At 60.1% G+C, this 16,938-nt stretch overlaps 1 protein-coding gene across 1 annotated transcript in view; it reads right to left on the bottom strand.

Annotated features, from left to right (window-relative positions):
• Nucleotides 1-5,442: 5,442 nt before the first annotated feature.
• LOC133356515 (inositol 1,4,5-trisphosphate receptor type 1-like) overlaps nt 5,443-16,938 on the bottom strand; it is a 75,130-nt gene continuing 63,634 nt past the window's right edge. The window contains exons 48-58 of the mRNA XM_061574058.1: nt 16,447-16,639; nt 15,212-15,331; nt 14,521-14,696; nt 14,048-14,212; nt 13,437-13,632; nt 12,441-12,551; nt 11,808-11,953; nt 10,441-10,606; nt 9,257-9,417; nt 6,947-7,108; nt 5,443-5,902 (exon numbers count right to left, since the gene is read on the bottom strand). Coding sequence (XP_061430042.1) covers nt 5,810-5,902; nt 6,947-7,108; nt 9,257-9,417; nt 10,441-10,606; nt 11,808-11,953; nt 12,441-12,551; nt 13,437-13,632; nt 14,048-14,212; nt 14,521-14,696; nt 15,212-15,331; nt 16,447-16,639 — 1,689 coding nt within the window. The 3' untranslated portion in view covers nt 5,443-5,809. The remainder of the gene's footprint in view (nt 5,903-6,946; nt 7,109-9,256; nt 9,418-10,440; nt 10,607-11,807; nt 11,954-12,440; nt 12,552-13,436; nt 13,633-14,047; nt 14,213-14,520; nt 14,697-15,211; nt 15,332-16,446; nt 16,640-16,938) is intronic.

Raw genomic sequence — 16,938 nt, 5'->3', positions numbered from 1 at the left:
TTCCCGCTCGTCTGTGGTTCCTCCTCGCCACTGAGTCGTCCCCTCTGAGTCGTCCCCTCTGAGTCGTCCCCTCTCTCTCTCCGAGAGCGCGGAGCGGATACTTTGCGGGCGTGGCGCGTTAGAAGTTGCCATCATTATTATAATATTCAGCCAATCGCCCCAGAACTAATGAAAACACAACGCATCCAAGTAACCAAAGCTGACGTGGGCATCGCTTTATTAATATTATTTGTTAAAAGAGAATGCCCTCCCGAAACACATACACAAGATCAAACTGATATTGTAATGTAGACTTCCACACATCAAATGAACTTCCGAACGCTAAAAACAAAACACACATACACACGCGAAGTACAAATTCCAGTCTTAAGAAAAACAAAACAAAATGTGGTGGCGATGTTGAGAGTAAAATAAAAGTTTGGCATTATTCTCAAATCCCACCGCGCCACGGGGCGTGCACGCGGCTGCTGCCGCACGGCTCGTTCCCAGGCGATTCTTCCCGAGGTCGTACCACGCGCGCTTCGTTGTCCGACGTTTCGCTCCGCGTGCCGTGAGCGGAGCTTCTCGAGTGGCCCCAGTTTCAAGAGGAGAGTCTCAAAGCACAACGCACCACGCGCGCTCGGCAGGACAAACCCCGCAACAAACAATCAACACACACATCGGAGATCACCGTTGTCGTAAAATGTTTGGTCCTACAGATGTTAGAACAATTCCAGTTTGCATAACATCCACCCCGACACCAGTCCCCTTCCCGACCGTTAAAACGCGAAACGCGGATTCTTTTTTCGTGTTAAAAACTACAGCGGACCACTCCGAACCCATATACTGTACACACACAACTCCGACAAAACGATTACAGCAAAAAGAGAGAGAGGCGTTACAACGCGCGTGGCGAAATCACCCTCCCCGCGTCGCGCAATTACTGCGAATTCACGTGATTATTTTATACCCCCCACCCCCCATTGTGATTCATCAGCAGTCGCATTGTCACTCACCCACCCACTATAATTGGGCTCTGACATGGGCGGCGGTTAACCGGGGGGGGGCTAACGCGGCGCGCAATCAGCCCTCCCCAAGGCTCCCCCCCCCCGTGCTAACCTACTTCGCCCGAGCTTGCGTCCTTTGAACCACGAGGGCCTCTCATCCACAGGAGGCAAGACCCGGCAGGCTCCCTGGACAGCGCCCCAAGGTTCGACACCTCGCCCTGGCGGTGCACGTGGAGCGGCAGCTATCAACCATCGGTGACCCCCCCCTCCCCCGAGTGCAATCTCATTTTGTTTGAATGATGAACATTATTATTGTTGTTATAGAATGTAACGTCCACAAGGACAAGACAGCGCAAGGTTCGACACCCATCGCGGGCGGAGCCCGTGGATGAGCCACGCGATCATCGCTGACCCCCCCCCCACATCCTCCTCCCCGTGCCCCTTGGGCGCGGTCGTTTCCCAGTCGCTCTGCCAGCGGCCAGCCTCGGTGACCGCTTGTTCTTTTTAGACATTTATTTTCACCCAAAAAAACATCTCGTTATCTAAATAGATATGTCAGCCTGCCCTCCCCCACCACCCACCACCAATGACCTACGGATGAAACGCGCCTTACAAATGTCAATGATTACAAGAGCCGGCTGGCTCGAGGCCAGATCCGCGCCGGGGCTTTTAAAACTCCCCCGGCACGCGTGGGCCACTGGTAGATGACGGCGGGGAATTCTCACGCAGAACCACGCGCCCGAGGTCACGTTCTTGCATGGACGGAGAGACCACGTTGACTGCGGAATATTTGTTTGGGGGGCGGTGGGGGGGGGAATGGGCCAAACATCGTCGTCGTCGTCGTTTTTCTGCCAAACATCCGCAAGATGTTTGGCGCCTCTCGATTGCCCGGCGGATCGCTCCAACCCGCGGGCGAACGGGGAGGGCCTCGCTCGCTCCTCACCCAACATCTCTCGGCTCGCCGGCCCCCGGGGGAAATGAAGCCCCCGGTAGCGGGGGGCAGACGGCAGCCCCTGCCCAGCAGCTGTGGAGGTGTGGCGGTCACGCTGTGTGCGTTCTCGAGTGGTGCCATGCACGGTGGCAAGTTGTCCGACGTTTAACGGGGTGGGACCCGCGGCTCCCTCCGGGTTACCCCGGTACCCTCCGCAGACACAAACCAAGACATCGGCACGCTGGACGGCCCCAACCGCGATAGACGGAGACCGAGGGAGCAAAGCTGTGCCGGAAGAAGCTCCCGTGCAGCGAAACGTCGGGCAACGAATGCCGAACGACCGCGCGGCACGACCCGGACACGCATGGGCGACCTGTACCCCCCCCCGCTCCTCCACTCCCTGCTGGGGGTGGCGCCTCGACGAAGATTTCCCTTCGCCTCTCCAGAGTCGAGTCGGTGTCCACTTCGTTCAGCCGTCACCTCCCGTCACCCCCCGCCACCACCACCACCATTGGCCTCTCCGGGGTGAGTGCGAAGTCTACAAAAAAGTCGCGACGCATCGTAGGTGGCGTTTCCCGGAGATGGCGGCGACTGCCTGCCAAAGAACACAGACCCGCGGGGGGCTCCCACGCGGGGGTCACCCCATGCACGACGACTCGGGGCGTCCTTCACGACCCTCGCCATTCCCCGCGGCGACGGTGACGGCGGCGGAGGATTTCACTTCGGCCACCGCTCCCGGCCACGTTCCTCGCGAAGGCTCACGGAGCCGCTCACGGGGAGGGTGTCGCGGTTCGCATGAACTCCCCAACAACAACGACGACGACGCGAAGAATAAATCCCACACCCCCCACCACCCCCCACCACACCCGACCACATGCCGGGTGGCGTGCAACGCGCGCGTGACAATTCACGCCACCCCCCCCCCCCCCACGATTGTGGGGAGGGATTACGGTCCAATTCACAAATCGGTTCCATCGTCTCTGCGTGTGTCACGTGTGTCACGTGTGCCGCGGCTGGACGGGTCAACGTGGTCACTTCGCTTCAGCGTTGAAGGCGCTCACAAGCCGGCGAGCCACCACCACCCCCCCCCCCCCCCCCAAGAAACAGCCGCGTGTGGCCGTCGCCCGGACGTCCGCACGCGGCACGTGCGTGCGGAATGATACAGGGCACCCCCCCCCCCCCCATCGCAAACCATCACAGCAGCAGCGCGCAAACAAAGTTTGAGACGGGAAACAAGAAGCGAGGAAACTTGAGCGTCTACAGAGCCCCCCCCCCCCAGAGAGATCCGCCACAGCGACCGTGGCAGTATGGCGCTTGTGGTGGCAGTGAGGGGGGGGGGGGCTCGCTCCTCAAGAGGGGGGTTCTGACACACGGAGGACGTTTGGGCCGATTCCAGCAACGGGGAGTTTGGCTTCGCGCGGCGAGGGAACGCCGTGGAGCCAAAGAGCCGTGGCGCTGGCTACGAGGCACTCAAAGGTGTTGCTCATTCATCACGAATCCCTCTCTCTATACCCACCTCTCTCTCTTTCTCTCTACCCACCTCTCTCTCTATACCCACCTCTCTCTCTACCCACCTCTCTCTCTCTCTCTCTACCCACCTCTCTCTCTCTCCGCTGCCCATTTATCGATTGGCACACCTGGACGAGTCGCCTCACAGCGGGGAAACCCGGGCTGCGGGTTTGTAATTTTCCCTGAACCTGGAGCCACAAAGCCACGCCGCTTTTGTCAAGACAAAAAAAAAACAAATAAAGAATTACAAATCAGCAGTGTGAGGTTTTCCTTCTTCAAACAAGAATCGCGACGCTCAGCGGAAGCGTGCGGGCACGCAGCTCACGCACCTTCACAAAGACAAAGCCACGCCGTGTAGCCCTGCAGACTCTTGAGGCAAGCCATGGCACAGCGAGCACCGATCGAGGTCAGCACCACACAAGGCGGCATTTGTCTCCCCACGTCCACACGCCACTCCATCACGGAGGCCGGAGACGGGATCTGACTTTCACTCCGCCGGTGATAGCCGCCGACTTTGCAGCACAGTGCTCCAACCAGTGCACCACCACTCCCCACAACGGCAGCCCACGCGAGCAAGCGACGGCGATTCACCACAGCGCTTGTGCCAGGCTAGGTGCACTCTTGAGGTCACGTGAGGTGTCGTAGGCTCGCTGCCGGCAGGAGGTTACGGCACAGACCCACGGCGTTGTGGGTCACCTGACGGAGATGACGCACGATTCCCCACACCACGCACGTGCGCTCACACCACCCGCGTGCTCACACCACCCACGTGCGCTCACACCACCCACGTGCGCGCTTGCATGCACGCACCAGAGGAGGGTACTGGCAGCTGTACAAGATCTCAGAAGTTACATCAATCATCCTCCTCCTCCTCCTCGTCGTCATCGTACCGGATGTTGCAAACATTCCTGAGGTCCGAGAGCCGGGGAATTCACGCCGACGGTGACGCCGCCGGAACGTGGCTGGGGATTCTGGCACGCGATCCGCTTTGGGCTCGGGGGAGGGGAGGGGGCTTTTGACGATTCATCAGCACCGTTTGCTTTTTATCTGCACCCAAAATCGCTTCGTGACAAGTTAAAAGGTGCGGTCGGGTGATACGGAGGGTGGGGGGTGGTGGAGGAGGAGTGGAGCGGTGGGGAGGGGAGAGGGGGGAGTTCGGTTTAGGCACAGGCCGCGCGGTGGCACGCGGCCCACGCGGTGCCGGTGATGCTGGCGAGGGCCCGCGCCTGCCGCCCGGTGGGGACGGCGCTCGCCGCCCATCTCGGCCGTGGCCGGTCGTGGAACTCGCGACGCCGGCGGGTGAGCGGTGCGGTGCTGTGCGGTGCGGTGCTCCAACCGCCAACAACCGCCACCCCCTGATGTGAGCGCTCATCCAAGAGATGATGCAAGCGATGAAGACAAGAGGCGGAGGTGCAGAGAGACGAGAGAAGCGTGGACTGAAGATAATTGTGGCGGAAATGAGTTTGAGAAGATCGAGACAGACGAGACAGAGATCCATGAGCTTGGTATACTAATTGGCACGTTTCGTTCATCAGCTCTTGAATTTGAGCTGGTGTTTGGTTTCACCCGTTTATGATGTTCATGAACCTTGGCGCACCTCGAGCCGCTTGGGGCCCGCTGAGCTCTTGCCAAGCCTCTCTCTGGCGGTGCCATCACCGCCACAGCCCGCGCGATGGCCGCATCGGCAAACCGCGATCTCGCCCACAAAACCCACCGGTCGGAAAAAACACGATACGCACCCGAGAGAACGCTGTCACGCGCACACAAACACGCGCCGCCGCCGTCGCACGCACGCACGGCGTGAACTCATCAACGCGCCGACGGTGGCCAGATGGCATGACGTGGACAAGAGGGAATGTCGTGGCCACTGCACCGGCGATGATGCACGCGTTGAGGATTTTTTATGCGTGGGTCAGGAGGCGTCCCAACCTTGCTGCTCTATACGACCTCCAGACGGGAACCCCCCCCCCCCCCGCCTCCCCCCCCCCCCGCCTCCCCCCCCCCCGCCTCCCCCCCCACAGCGTCGTGGCAGTGCCGGGCACGTTGCCGCTCGACGGAGCCGAATCGTCCACTCGGAGACTCCCCTTGAGGCTGCCCCCTTGTTTGTGTATTTGCGGTTGCGGTACCGCTGCTGCTGCTACTCGTCGTGTCGGCGGTAGCGGTTGTTGTGGTTGTTGTTGTGGTTGTTGGTGTGGTTGCCGATGGTTGTTGTTGGTGGGGGCGATGGTCGTGCCGGTGCTGGCGATAGTGTTGATGGTGCTGGTGCTGGTAGTGGTGGCACGGTGGCAGTGGTTCCTATATAGCGCCGGTGGCTAGTGCCGTCGCCGCCGCCGGCGACGCCGACAATGGCGCTGCCCTGGTGGTGCCGGCACCGGCTGAGATCTCACGCCGCCATCTGCGCGCTCTCGCCGGGGTTCATGTGGGGACTGTTCGTGATGAAGCCGATCCTCTGCTTGTGCTTTCTCTGCTCCGTCATCTGCACAGAGACAAAGATCCCCCGTATAGCCTCAACAGACTGTAAGGGCGAGTTCTCTTCGCGAGCGGCACCATCACCTGCCAGCACCACCATCGCCAGCGGCACCATCATCATCATCACCATGAGCATTCTCATCAGCGGCAGCACTGTCATCGTCATCATCAGCAGCAGCAACACCACCACCATCATCGTTCAGTAAATGTAGTGGCCACTGCCGACTGTTGTCTAAAGCTCGGCTGAGCGCTTAAAACGCACGGACACCACCAACGCCTAGTCCCCTACCAGCACCGCCGCCTAATCACCGACACAACATACCAGAGGTGGGACAAAGTCATTGTTATGCAAGTCCAAGTCGAGTCTCAAGTCATCAAATTCATGACTCGAGTCTGACTCGAGTCCAAGTCACATGACTCGAGTCCACACCTCAGAGGTGGGACAAAGTCATTGTTATGCAAGTCCAAGTCGAGTCTCAAGTCATCAAATTCATGACTCGAGTCTGACTCGAGTCCAAGTCACATGACTCGAGTCCACACCTCTGCAACATACCCACTCAGCTAAATACCCAACCGTCTACCAACACATTTACCCACCCACATACGCACACACACACCCTAAACACCCTAAACACCGACCACAAAGACAAAGATCCCCCGTATAGCCTTCAACAGACTGTAGGGGCGAGTGCTGTTCGCTAGTCACACCTATGAAGGCCGGCACGGCGCACAATGGGGTGGGTGGTCAGCACCGTGCCCGGCCGCTTTCGTCCCCCTAGTGACGATGTTTACACACCGCACCAGGAACTTATTTAGAGTTTATGCTGAGTGGCCCTGGGGGAGGCCCAGAACCGGTTCAGATAATCGTCACCGGTGTTAGATGCGAGCGGAAATCAAACTCGGGTCGCCGGGTTCGTAGCGCGGCGCGCTAACCGCCGGATTCCCAGACACACACACGTGCACCCAATACCCACACACTCACTCACCCACCCTCTACCCACCCACACACCTCCTGCCAACGCGACCACCCCCCCCCCCCGCCGCCGCTCACCTGCTCCTTGAGCTCGGACAGCTGGCTGGAGAGGTAGGAGACGAGCTTCATGGTGCAGTCGAGTTTGTCCTGCAGGCCACGCAGCTCGTTCTGCTCACCCTCGCCGTCGCTGCTCACCAGCGACATGGCGCGCATCCGCGGGAACCAGTCCAGGTTCTGCTCCTGTGGGGTGCACGCACGCACACGCACGCACACGCACGCGCACGCACGCGCACGCACGCACACGCACGCGCACGCACGCGCGCACATACAGACGCATGGGCATACAAATGAGCACAAAAGACACATAGACACTCACACGCATTCATAGAGACAGACCCCCGTGTAGCCTCAGCGGACATTTGGAGCAAGTGTTCTTAGCACGCAGCGCCTATGAAAGCCGGCATGACACACGAGGGGGTGGGTATCCAGAACCACGCACGGCCGTCTTTGTTTATTACATCACACCAAGTACGTATTTAAGGCTGAGTCGACCTAGGGGAGGCCCATGACCAGTTCAGATATTCGTCACCGATGTTGACCTCGAGCGAGATTCCAACTGGGGCCGCCGGGTTCGTCGTACAATGCGCTCACCGCTGCGCCGCCGCTCACCATGCAAACCACGTACAAAAACACGCACGCACGCGCTGAGGCCACGTGAGGCATCGAAAGCTCGCCGGGACACGCACAGGTGTTACGAGTTAAGCGACCGAGATTACTGGCAGACGTATACACGCGCGCGCACGCACCACGCACGCACGTGTCGGCGATGGCGAACACACGAGGCCACTCACCGTGCCCCGCGCACCAATCCTATTACGCGTAATCTCACGGGAATGGCCGAGTGATGGTATTGGTGTCAGCGGCGGCGAGGCACGCCGCCCGGCACAAAGTCCCCAACAACGGCCTCTCCAGTGTCCCGCGTCGCAGTTGTAATCCCGGCGGAATCCGACCTCCGCACCACCGCCACCACCACCACCGCCACCACCACCACCACCACCACCACCGCCACCACCACCACCACCGCCACCACCACCGCCACCACCACCACCACCACCGTCATGACCACCACCACCGTCGCTACCACCACCACCACCACCACCGTCATCACCACCGCCGCCACCACCGTCACTCTCGCCGCCACTACCATCACTACCACCACCGCCGCCGCCACCGCCACCACCACCACCGCCGCCACCACCACCACCAAAGCCGCCACCACCACCTCCATCGCCTCCTCCACCATCGCCTCCACCATCGCCTCCACCACCGCTTCCACCATCGCTTCCACCACCACAGCCACCACCGCCGCCACCACCACCACCACCACCGTCATCACCACCGCCGCCACCACCGTCACTCCCGCCGCCACTACCATCACCACCACCACCACCACCGCCACCGCCACTGCCACCACCACCAAAGCCGCCACCACCGCCTCTACCACCGCCTCCACCATCGCCTCCACCACCGCTTCCACCATCGCTTCCACCACCATAGCCACCGCCGCCACCACCACCACCTCCACCACCACCACCGCCGCCACCACCACCACTACCTCGAACTTCAACTCAAAATCTCAACCCTCTGTCGACAGAATCTCCGACATGGTCATTCTGAACTGCACCAGGGACAGGGAGCATCACAGACCTGGGGTTCAACCTCAGGACTTCTGGTGTCTTTAGCTATTACGACATATTTACTTAATTTACTCAAATATTTCACCTGCAATTTAATCTCACGAGACCAAAGCGCGGTCGTCCTACGGCTGTTCAATCGCAGAATCGGATCCATGCCACCCCCGTGTCTCCGATACCGCCAACGTGTGCACCAACAAGAGACAAAGCAACAAACTTAGACCCAGCGTTGGTTGACTTCATCACCAAGATTACGATTCATAATTAGTTAGATCCCTCGTGTCGGTATAAAGTCGATTGTCTAACAACAGTCATCAACCACGCGACAGACCGGTCCATGCCACCTCGCCAACAGAGTTGTGGAGGGTCTCAGTTCAAAACTGTCATCGCAAACCCACACGGACGACGTAACCCGAGAGAAACTGATAACGAAGAATCACGTGACCCACACCGGGGCCGCAATGTCAGAACCTCAGCCGGTGCCACCCCCCCCCCCCCCCATTCTTGCAACGAGGCCGTGACACTGCACCGCCTCTCTAACTCGGGAGCCTCTCCCTGAACTTTGACCCACGCCATCACCGGCTCGCCCCCCCCCCCCCGTCCAAATCGGCCGTCATCCGGCATCGCACGTCCCGGCATTCCGCCCACCAGCGCCGACGCCCGCACCAGCGGCCGCCCGCCCGGCGCTTCTCACCGCGATCATGTCGGCGACGTAACTCTCGGGGCCCGTGTACTCGGTGGGGTCCTTGACGCGTGCCAGCACGATGAAGTAGAGGTAGTGCCACATGTTGTGCTCCACCTTCACGTGCTCCTCAAACGACACCGTCTTGTTGTCGAACTTGTCCCGCTCCAGTCCTGCTTCGCCACAAAGTCGCAGGCAGGGAGGGAGGGGGGCGGGCAGGCGGGGAGAGGCGGTGGTGAGCGGACGCCGAGAGGAGGGTGGCGGCAGGGGGGGGGGGTCACAGTCCGGACTGAGGGTGACCGGCGAACAAACGGGACACGTTTGGTCCTCAAAATTCCAGAGGCTGCCCAGAAAAAAGTACGTTATTTTAATTGTTTTATAATACACAAAGCAGGACTGTTTATCACATTATTATCATCAGCTATGTTCAGTCCACTGCTGGATGAAGGCGTCCCTGAACCGCCACCATCTCTCACTGTCCTGCAAAGTAATAGTTGACCCATCACCACCTGCACACGAGCCGATTTAAATCGCTCCATCTCTCCTCATTGGACGCACACTCGGGTGCATTCTGTTCGCCGCCACTCCGATTCCTGCCCTACGACGATCGTTGCTCCGAGCGACGTCGTCTTGCCCAGGCCCAACTACTTTTTCCTTAATCGTCGTCGTCATCGTCGCCGCTCGATATCGAGACCGCGCCTCTCACGCAGCGGCGCACCTCGCGGCACCCAGCAGGGGACCCCCCCCTCCCCAGTGGCAGCTGTCCCTGCGTGGAACACAGCAGCGGCGGCCGGAGCAAGTTGGCGTCGGTCTGCCAGTAGTGCGGGCGCTGGGGTGCAAGACGCCGCTACGTGCAGCCTTCTCACTCGGGGGGCCGGTGACACCGGCAGACATGGCCCTACCCTCCTCCGGGAGGCCGCCGGGTCGTGACGTGAGAACCGTGAGAAGTGGCCGGGCCTTCCAGAGGGCCGGCGGCGCCGAGGTCGTGCGGACCGGCTCCAAGTTGCGGCCGCCGCCCGCGATCGCGCCGGCTCGTCGTGCCGTGCGCCGAGCCGCCGGTCTCGGCCATCAGCTCGCCGCATCGGGAGCTCCGTCGACGGCGCAAAGAACCGCGGAGAGCGAGCGAGGGCGCTCCGTTCACGGCGCTCGGGAGGGGGGGGCGGGCGGTGGGGGGGGGGGGCGTCGCCGACTCTCACCGCAGATGAAGCAGCTGTTCTTGAGCACCTCCTCCTTGTTCTGCTTCTCGCTGCGGAGGTCGGCGAACGTGTCGATGATGACGCCGAAGATGAGGTTGAGGACGATGATGATGACGACGAAGTAGAAGAGGAGGTCGTAGATGATTCTGGCGGCGAACAGGGGCTCCTGGGGGGGGCGGGGGGAGGTCAGTGCCATCACAGTCACTCTGGAGTCTGTTCCGTGCAAGGCGTCTGCATGTGACAGGCTCTCAAGACGCTGTACAGACACAGTGGACGTAGTTATGAAGCCACGCAAAGGTCCCTGTGTGACCACGTGGATTTCTGTGCAACTTTACGCTCGTCTGTGTGACTCTGCGGCTCAATGTGCGAGTCTACGGCGTCTCTATGCGAGTCCGCACACAATGCGGTATTGATGTACGCAGCGTCTCGTAAATGGGGCCGTCTCCAACACGCTGCAGAGTGATGGTGGCCAGCTCTTAGTCGACACGTTGAGGGCTGCAATGCCGTGGTGAGGCCGTGATGAGGATGTGGTGAGGTCATGGTGAGGTCATGGTGAGGCTGTGGTGAGGCTGTGGTGAGGTCATGGTGAAGCTGTGGTGAGGCTGTGGTGAGGTCATGGTGAAGCCGTGGTGAAGCTGTGGTGAGGCTGTGGTGAAGCCGTGGTGAGGCTGTGGTGAGGATGTGGTGAGGTCATGGTGAGGTCATGGTGAGGCTGTGGTGAGGCCGTGGTGAGGCCGTGGTGAGGATGTGGTGAGGTCATGGTGAAGCTGTGGTGAGGCTGTGGTGAAGATGTGGTGAGGATGTGGTGAGGTCATGGTGAGGCCGTGGTGAGGCTGTGGTGAGGCTGTGGTGAGGCCGTGGTGAAGCCATGGTGAGGTCATGGTGAGGCTGTGGTGAGGCTGTGGTGAGGCCGTGGTGAAGCCGTGGTGAGGTCATGGTGAGGCCGTGGTGAGGCTGTGGTTAGGCCATGGTGAGGCTGTGGTGAGGCCGTGGTGAGGCTGTGGTGAGGTCATGGTGAAGCTGTGGTGAGGCTGTGGTGAGGTCATGGTGAGGTCATGGTGAGGCTGTGGTGAGGCTGTGGTGAGGCCGTGGTGAGGTCATGGTGAGGCCGTGGTGAGGCTGTGGTGAGGCCGTGGTGAGGCTGTGATGAGGTCATGGTGAAGCTGTGGTGAGGCCGTGGTGAGGCTGTGGTGAGGTCATGGTGAAGCTGTGGTGAGGCTGTGGTGAGGTCATGGTGAGGTCATGGTGAGGCTGTGGTGAGGCTGTGGTGAGGCCGTGGTGAGGCTGTGGTGAGGTCATGGTGAAGCTGTGGTGAGGCTGTGGTGAGGTCATGGTGAGGTCATGGTGAGGCTGTGGTGAGGCCGTGCCTCCTTGGAGGGCTTGCGGAGGACGTCCCCGACGCCGCCGCCGTTGCGCAGGCCGTGGTTGAGCACCGTGACGATGCACATGATGAGGGTCTCGCACGACTTCTCCGTCTCCCCCCCCTCCTCCTCCTTGGTACCGCCGTCTCGTGCTGACCAACGGGGAATGGCGGGGGGGGCGGGGGGGCAGCAGTGTGGTTCAAGTTAAACGCGAGCGCGGTGGCACAGACTGGATTCTCGGCGGAAGCGTACACGCGTGAATCCCACATCTCTACAAACAGTAACGTCGTCGTCGTCAGCCATGATCTATCCACTGCTGGAGGAAGGCCTCCCCCCAAGCCGCCGCCATCTCTCACGGACCTGAGACGTAAACGTCAGCCTCGTTAAACGAATCTTTTTTTCAGCGACAAGTTTCTCCTCCTGGATTTATCGACGTGGCACCGGCCTTCTCTCGGCGGCACAACTCCCCGCTCGAGTCTCGTTCACTTAGGAACGACCTTACGCTCGCCGGCCGCCCGCACCCCCCCCCCCTCCCCTGTTACGGACGGAGCCGGACGGAGCCGGACGCACGGACGCTGCTCTCCCACAGCAGCCGGGAAGCGCTCACAAATCATCTCCGGAGCCGTGAGCCGCACGCACCTTCAAAGAGACGGCCTCCTGCTCCTCCTTCTCGCTGGTGGGCGCCGGCCACCACGCAGGACTCGTCCGTCGCGTCACAGAACTCGGACATGAACCTCGATGACGAGTCTCCTAGGATAGACGGGACACGCGCGGGACACGCGGGACACGCACGCGGAACACGCACGCGGGGACAGTGAGATAAAGATCCCCCGTATAGCCTGAATAGAGTGTTGGGGCAAGTGCTGTTAGCGAGTAGCATCTAAGAAGGCCGGCACGGCACACTAAGGGGTGGGTGGCCAGCACCACGCCCGGCCGCCTTTGTCTCCCCAGTGGCGATATTTACTACAGACCACACCAGGTACTCATTTGAGGCTGAGTCGACCTAGGAGAGGCCCAGGTACCGGTTCGTAGCGCAGCACGCTAACTGCGACACCACACGCGGGGACACATGCAGGACACACGCGGGGACACGTGGGAAAAACCACTGTGGACCTCGCAAAGCTGTGCCAGTTTTATAGCCCCCCCCTCCCTGCGGAGGATGATGATGATGATGGTGATGATGATCGGCCGAATCGACCGCTGACATTCGTTGTCGTCCCCCGGCACGCCATCGGCGGAGCAACCCGGGGCGGATCAAGAAACTCCCCAGATTGGGGGGTGCGGGGTAGAAGGGGGGCGGGGAGTGGGAAGGTCTCTTTAAATGTCAAGCTTTTAAATAGGGGCCCTACATTACTAATAACAATAATTATTTTAAAAACATCACTTCTCTGGTAATATCAACAAAATAAATATTTTCGAAATCTTTAGGTGGGGGAAAGGGGGGTGCGGTGGGGGGGGGGGGGCAATCACCACTAACGCTCCCCCACCACCCCCACCGGATTCCACCACCGGCAGAAATGGAATGGAATGGAACTTGGGGGAGAAAAGGGGGCGACGCTTTTCTGTTCAAAGTCTCCCTCCGGGCGGCGGAGGACGGAGCGAGACGTGGAGAGGGGGGGGTGTGGGCGGACTGACCGGCTGGTGGCTTGGCCTCCGCCAGCTTATCCACGTCCAGGATGAAGTCGTCCTTGAGGAACTGGAACCCGACGATGGAGAAGAGGTAGATGAGGATGAGGCCGAGCACGGCGGTGAGCACGATGGAGCGGCCGTTGCGCGTCACGCTCTTGATCACGTTCAGCAGCGTCTCCTCGCGGTACACCACGTCAAACAGCTGCCGGCGAGACCACGGGGGCGGCGGCAGCAGCAGCAGGTAGGAGGAGGGGGCAGGGGAGGGGCGGGAGAATGAGTTCGGTTCCCGGCAAACTGGCCGACACCGTTGCGTTCGTGCGTGGCGGCGCGCGGTCGTTTGAGCATCGCGCTACAAAACAGAAAACCGCGAGTTCCATTCCCGCTCACGGCCAACATCTGGAGACGAATATCTGAACCGGTCCTGAGCCTCCCCTAGGTCGACTCAGCCTTAATAAGCACCCCGGTAACGGTGCGGCGACATCAGCACCGGGGAGACAAAAGCGGCCGGGCGCGGCACTGTCCACGCGTCCCCTTCGACGGGCGTGCCTCGTAACAGGCGCTCGCTAACAGCGCGTCGACGGCCGCACGGGCGATCGCCGTGGCCGTTGCGTGCGCACCAGCAGGCTGAAGAAGAAGGGGTGGGCGAGCAGGCCGAGCACGCAGATGAGGAGGTAGGCGACGTGGTAGAGCAGCTCCACGTCCAGCATGACGGCGCGGTAGCCGCCCGCGAAGCGGCCCCGGTTGCCCACGAAGCTGGCGAGGAAGACCAGCTTGTTGCACACCTGGCGTGCCGGCACAACAACAACAACGACGACGACGACCACCGGTGAGACCGGCCATGCCGGCATGGGATAACAACCACAAGCACAATCACGTTGAGTGCCGCCCCCCCCCACCACAAGGGCGTGTACACACGTGGGAGAGTTTCGCGACCGTGCGTGTGCGTGATCCGCCAACCCTCGCTGCCCCCGCAGTCATCCGCTCGGGTTTGACGGTGAAGTCAGCCCTCCGATCCGGTCGCGACGGACGCGTCGCGACGGACGCGTCGTGTCGGAGGTCGGGGTTGGGCGGGGGGCGGGGGGGGACTCACGTTGGCCGAGCCCAGGAGGATGACGGTGGCCTCGAGGCCGAGTGTGAAGATGAAGAAGGCGATGGCCGGCACGCTGAGCAGCCGCAGCGCCTTGCGGGAGGGGAAGGCCGCGACGCCGACGGCGAGCGCCGCGGCGGTGGCGGCGAGGAGGGGGACGGGCCAGGACTCCAGCGTCCCTGGCGACATCGTCGTCGACATCATCGCCATCACCGATGACAACATCACCATCACCGATGACATCATCATCATCACCGATGACATCATCATCAGCGACGACATCATCATCAGCAACGACATCATCATCATCACCGATGACATCATCACCATCACCGATGACATCACCATCACTGATGACATCATCACCATCACCGACGACATCATCGTCACCATCACCGACGACATCATCACCATCACCATCACCGACAACAACAACAACATCATCATCACCGTCACAGACATCATCATCACAATCGTCAGCATCATCACTGTCGGTTTAGTGGTTTACGCGAACCCCACCGTCATCGTCGTCGCCATCATGGTCGTAGTCATCGGCGCCGCCTGTGACGCCACAACGCGACGTCACACCCCAAGACGTCACACCCCAAGACGTCACACCCCAAGACGTCACACACCAAGACGTCACACACCAAGACGTCACACCCCAAGACGTCGCACCGCGGCCACCTCTCACATTTGCTGCCGTCGAAGGGGAAGAAGAAGGCGACGAGCAGGTTGATGATGACGGCGAGGTTGAACGAGATGCTGCTCCACAGCGTCATGTTCTTGGAGATCCACGAGAGGTACTTCTTGGCTGTGGAGGTGACGATGTCACAACGGCCGCCGTGTCAGTTTTTTGCCGTCACTCGGCGATCGAGTTTCACGTTCTTTGGGGTTTTTGCGCTTTGCCGTAATTGCTCAGTGCTAACCGATTACTTTAAAGGCTGTCACAGGCCTTCTAATCGTTGCAACGTTACAATCGGCGACGATTACGAATGCACACGCTCAGTTGCACAAGAAGCAATTCAATCGTTAAAAGAGCTTTGGAAATGGTGATGTCCATTACTCCGAAGCTTTATCACCGTTATTCGACTCTCTCTGCCCTTCATATCTCCATTTACAATCATTACTGTTTACGTTTTTAGAAGAATGTATTTGGTACCTTAATAATTCCGTTCTTTTATTGCGTAAAAACGAAAAACTTCAGCGGCAAATAAAAATTACTTTTGTTCAAAAGTAAAACGGTCGACGACGACGACGATGCGACGGTGACAACACAGACGCGACACGATCATCGCCGTCTTAATATCGCGCGACCGACACGGCAGCATCGCCACACTGTACGCACTGGCGGCACAGCCCCGACCGGGCATCTGCGACAAAGAGCTTTACGGCTCATGGGATTCCTCCGGTCTACATACAGATCCAGATTCTGATAATCCAGCGCCGTGAAGGGGAGGGTGTCGATGGATCACCCACAAATGCCGTGACGCTTACAATCAAACCCTCTGGGCACCGGGCGTCGCCATCTCCCGGTAGTATAGCAAGTGGGTTCACGTGAGGGTTAGCACCCATCGCGAGTGTTAGCACCCATCGCGAGTGTGGGCTTTCTCCTCGCGCTCCTCCTAGCTGGGTATGAAACGCTCGTCAGTGGAGCAAACATCCCAACGTCGGGCCACAGAGCTTGGCGCAAGGCGTTGGCGAGCGCCGGCTCCGGCTGACGCTCGTCTGCGGCTTCCCGCGCCTCTGGATCTCGAGAAATGCTCTTTGTGTTTCGTTTGTTGTCCTTCCCGCGCAACCTCCGATTGGCACGGTCGGCAGCGTACGGTGCGAAAGAAAGAAGTTCAACGTACACGCGTACGTAACGGAAACCCGCGCCGAAAACTTGCTTAGTAACGATTAAACAAAAAGAAGAAGAATCGTCCTTGCCTTCGAGCTTCTTCTGCCACTCCATCTCGCGGTAGAGCTCCTCCCACACCTGGAAGAAGCCGTTGATCTTGCTGCCCTGCTCGTCGCGCTCCGTCGAGCTGTACACGCGCGCCTTCGACTCCCGCGTCAGGTAGTGGCAGATCCCCGGCACGGGGAACACGATCTGCTCCATCGTGCGGTCCTGACGCACGATCTGTCGCAACGTCCGGCAAACGTCAAGCGAGCGCGCCGTGGTGGGGGCGTTGGGGGGGGGGTGAGGCGGGGTGCGGCGCCGTGGTACCGCGCAAGCCGCTTGTTGCAAAGGTTCGCGGTTCAGATTTGGCAGGCCGTCCTGGTTATTACTGCGGTTGTGTGTTACTGTACCGACAGCAACCTCGCCCCGCCCCCTCCACCGTGAGACGACTGGTGGCCTCGCAAAATAATGACAGCGCGAATAATAAGAAGTTACGATGGGAGGGAATTCCAGAGTGGAGTAGTGCGAGGGAAGGAGCA

This window comes from Lethenteron reissneri, chromosome 54 (genome assembly GCF_015708825.2).
Source record: "Lethenteron reissneri isolate LAM-NWPU_2019-01 chromosome 54, ASM1570882v1, whole genome shotgun sequence".
In the NCBI taxonomy this organism is placed as follows: domain Eukaryota; kingdom Metazoa; phylum Chordata; class Hyperoartia; order Petromyzontiformes; family Petromyzontidae; genus Lethenteron; species Lethenteron reissneri.
The sequence above is the reverse complement of the archived record's forward strand: the minus strand, read 5'-3'. Positions and strand labels throughout refer to the sequence as shown.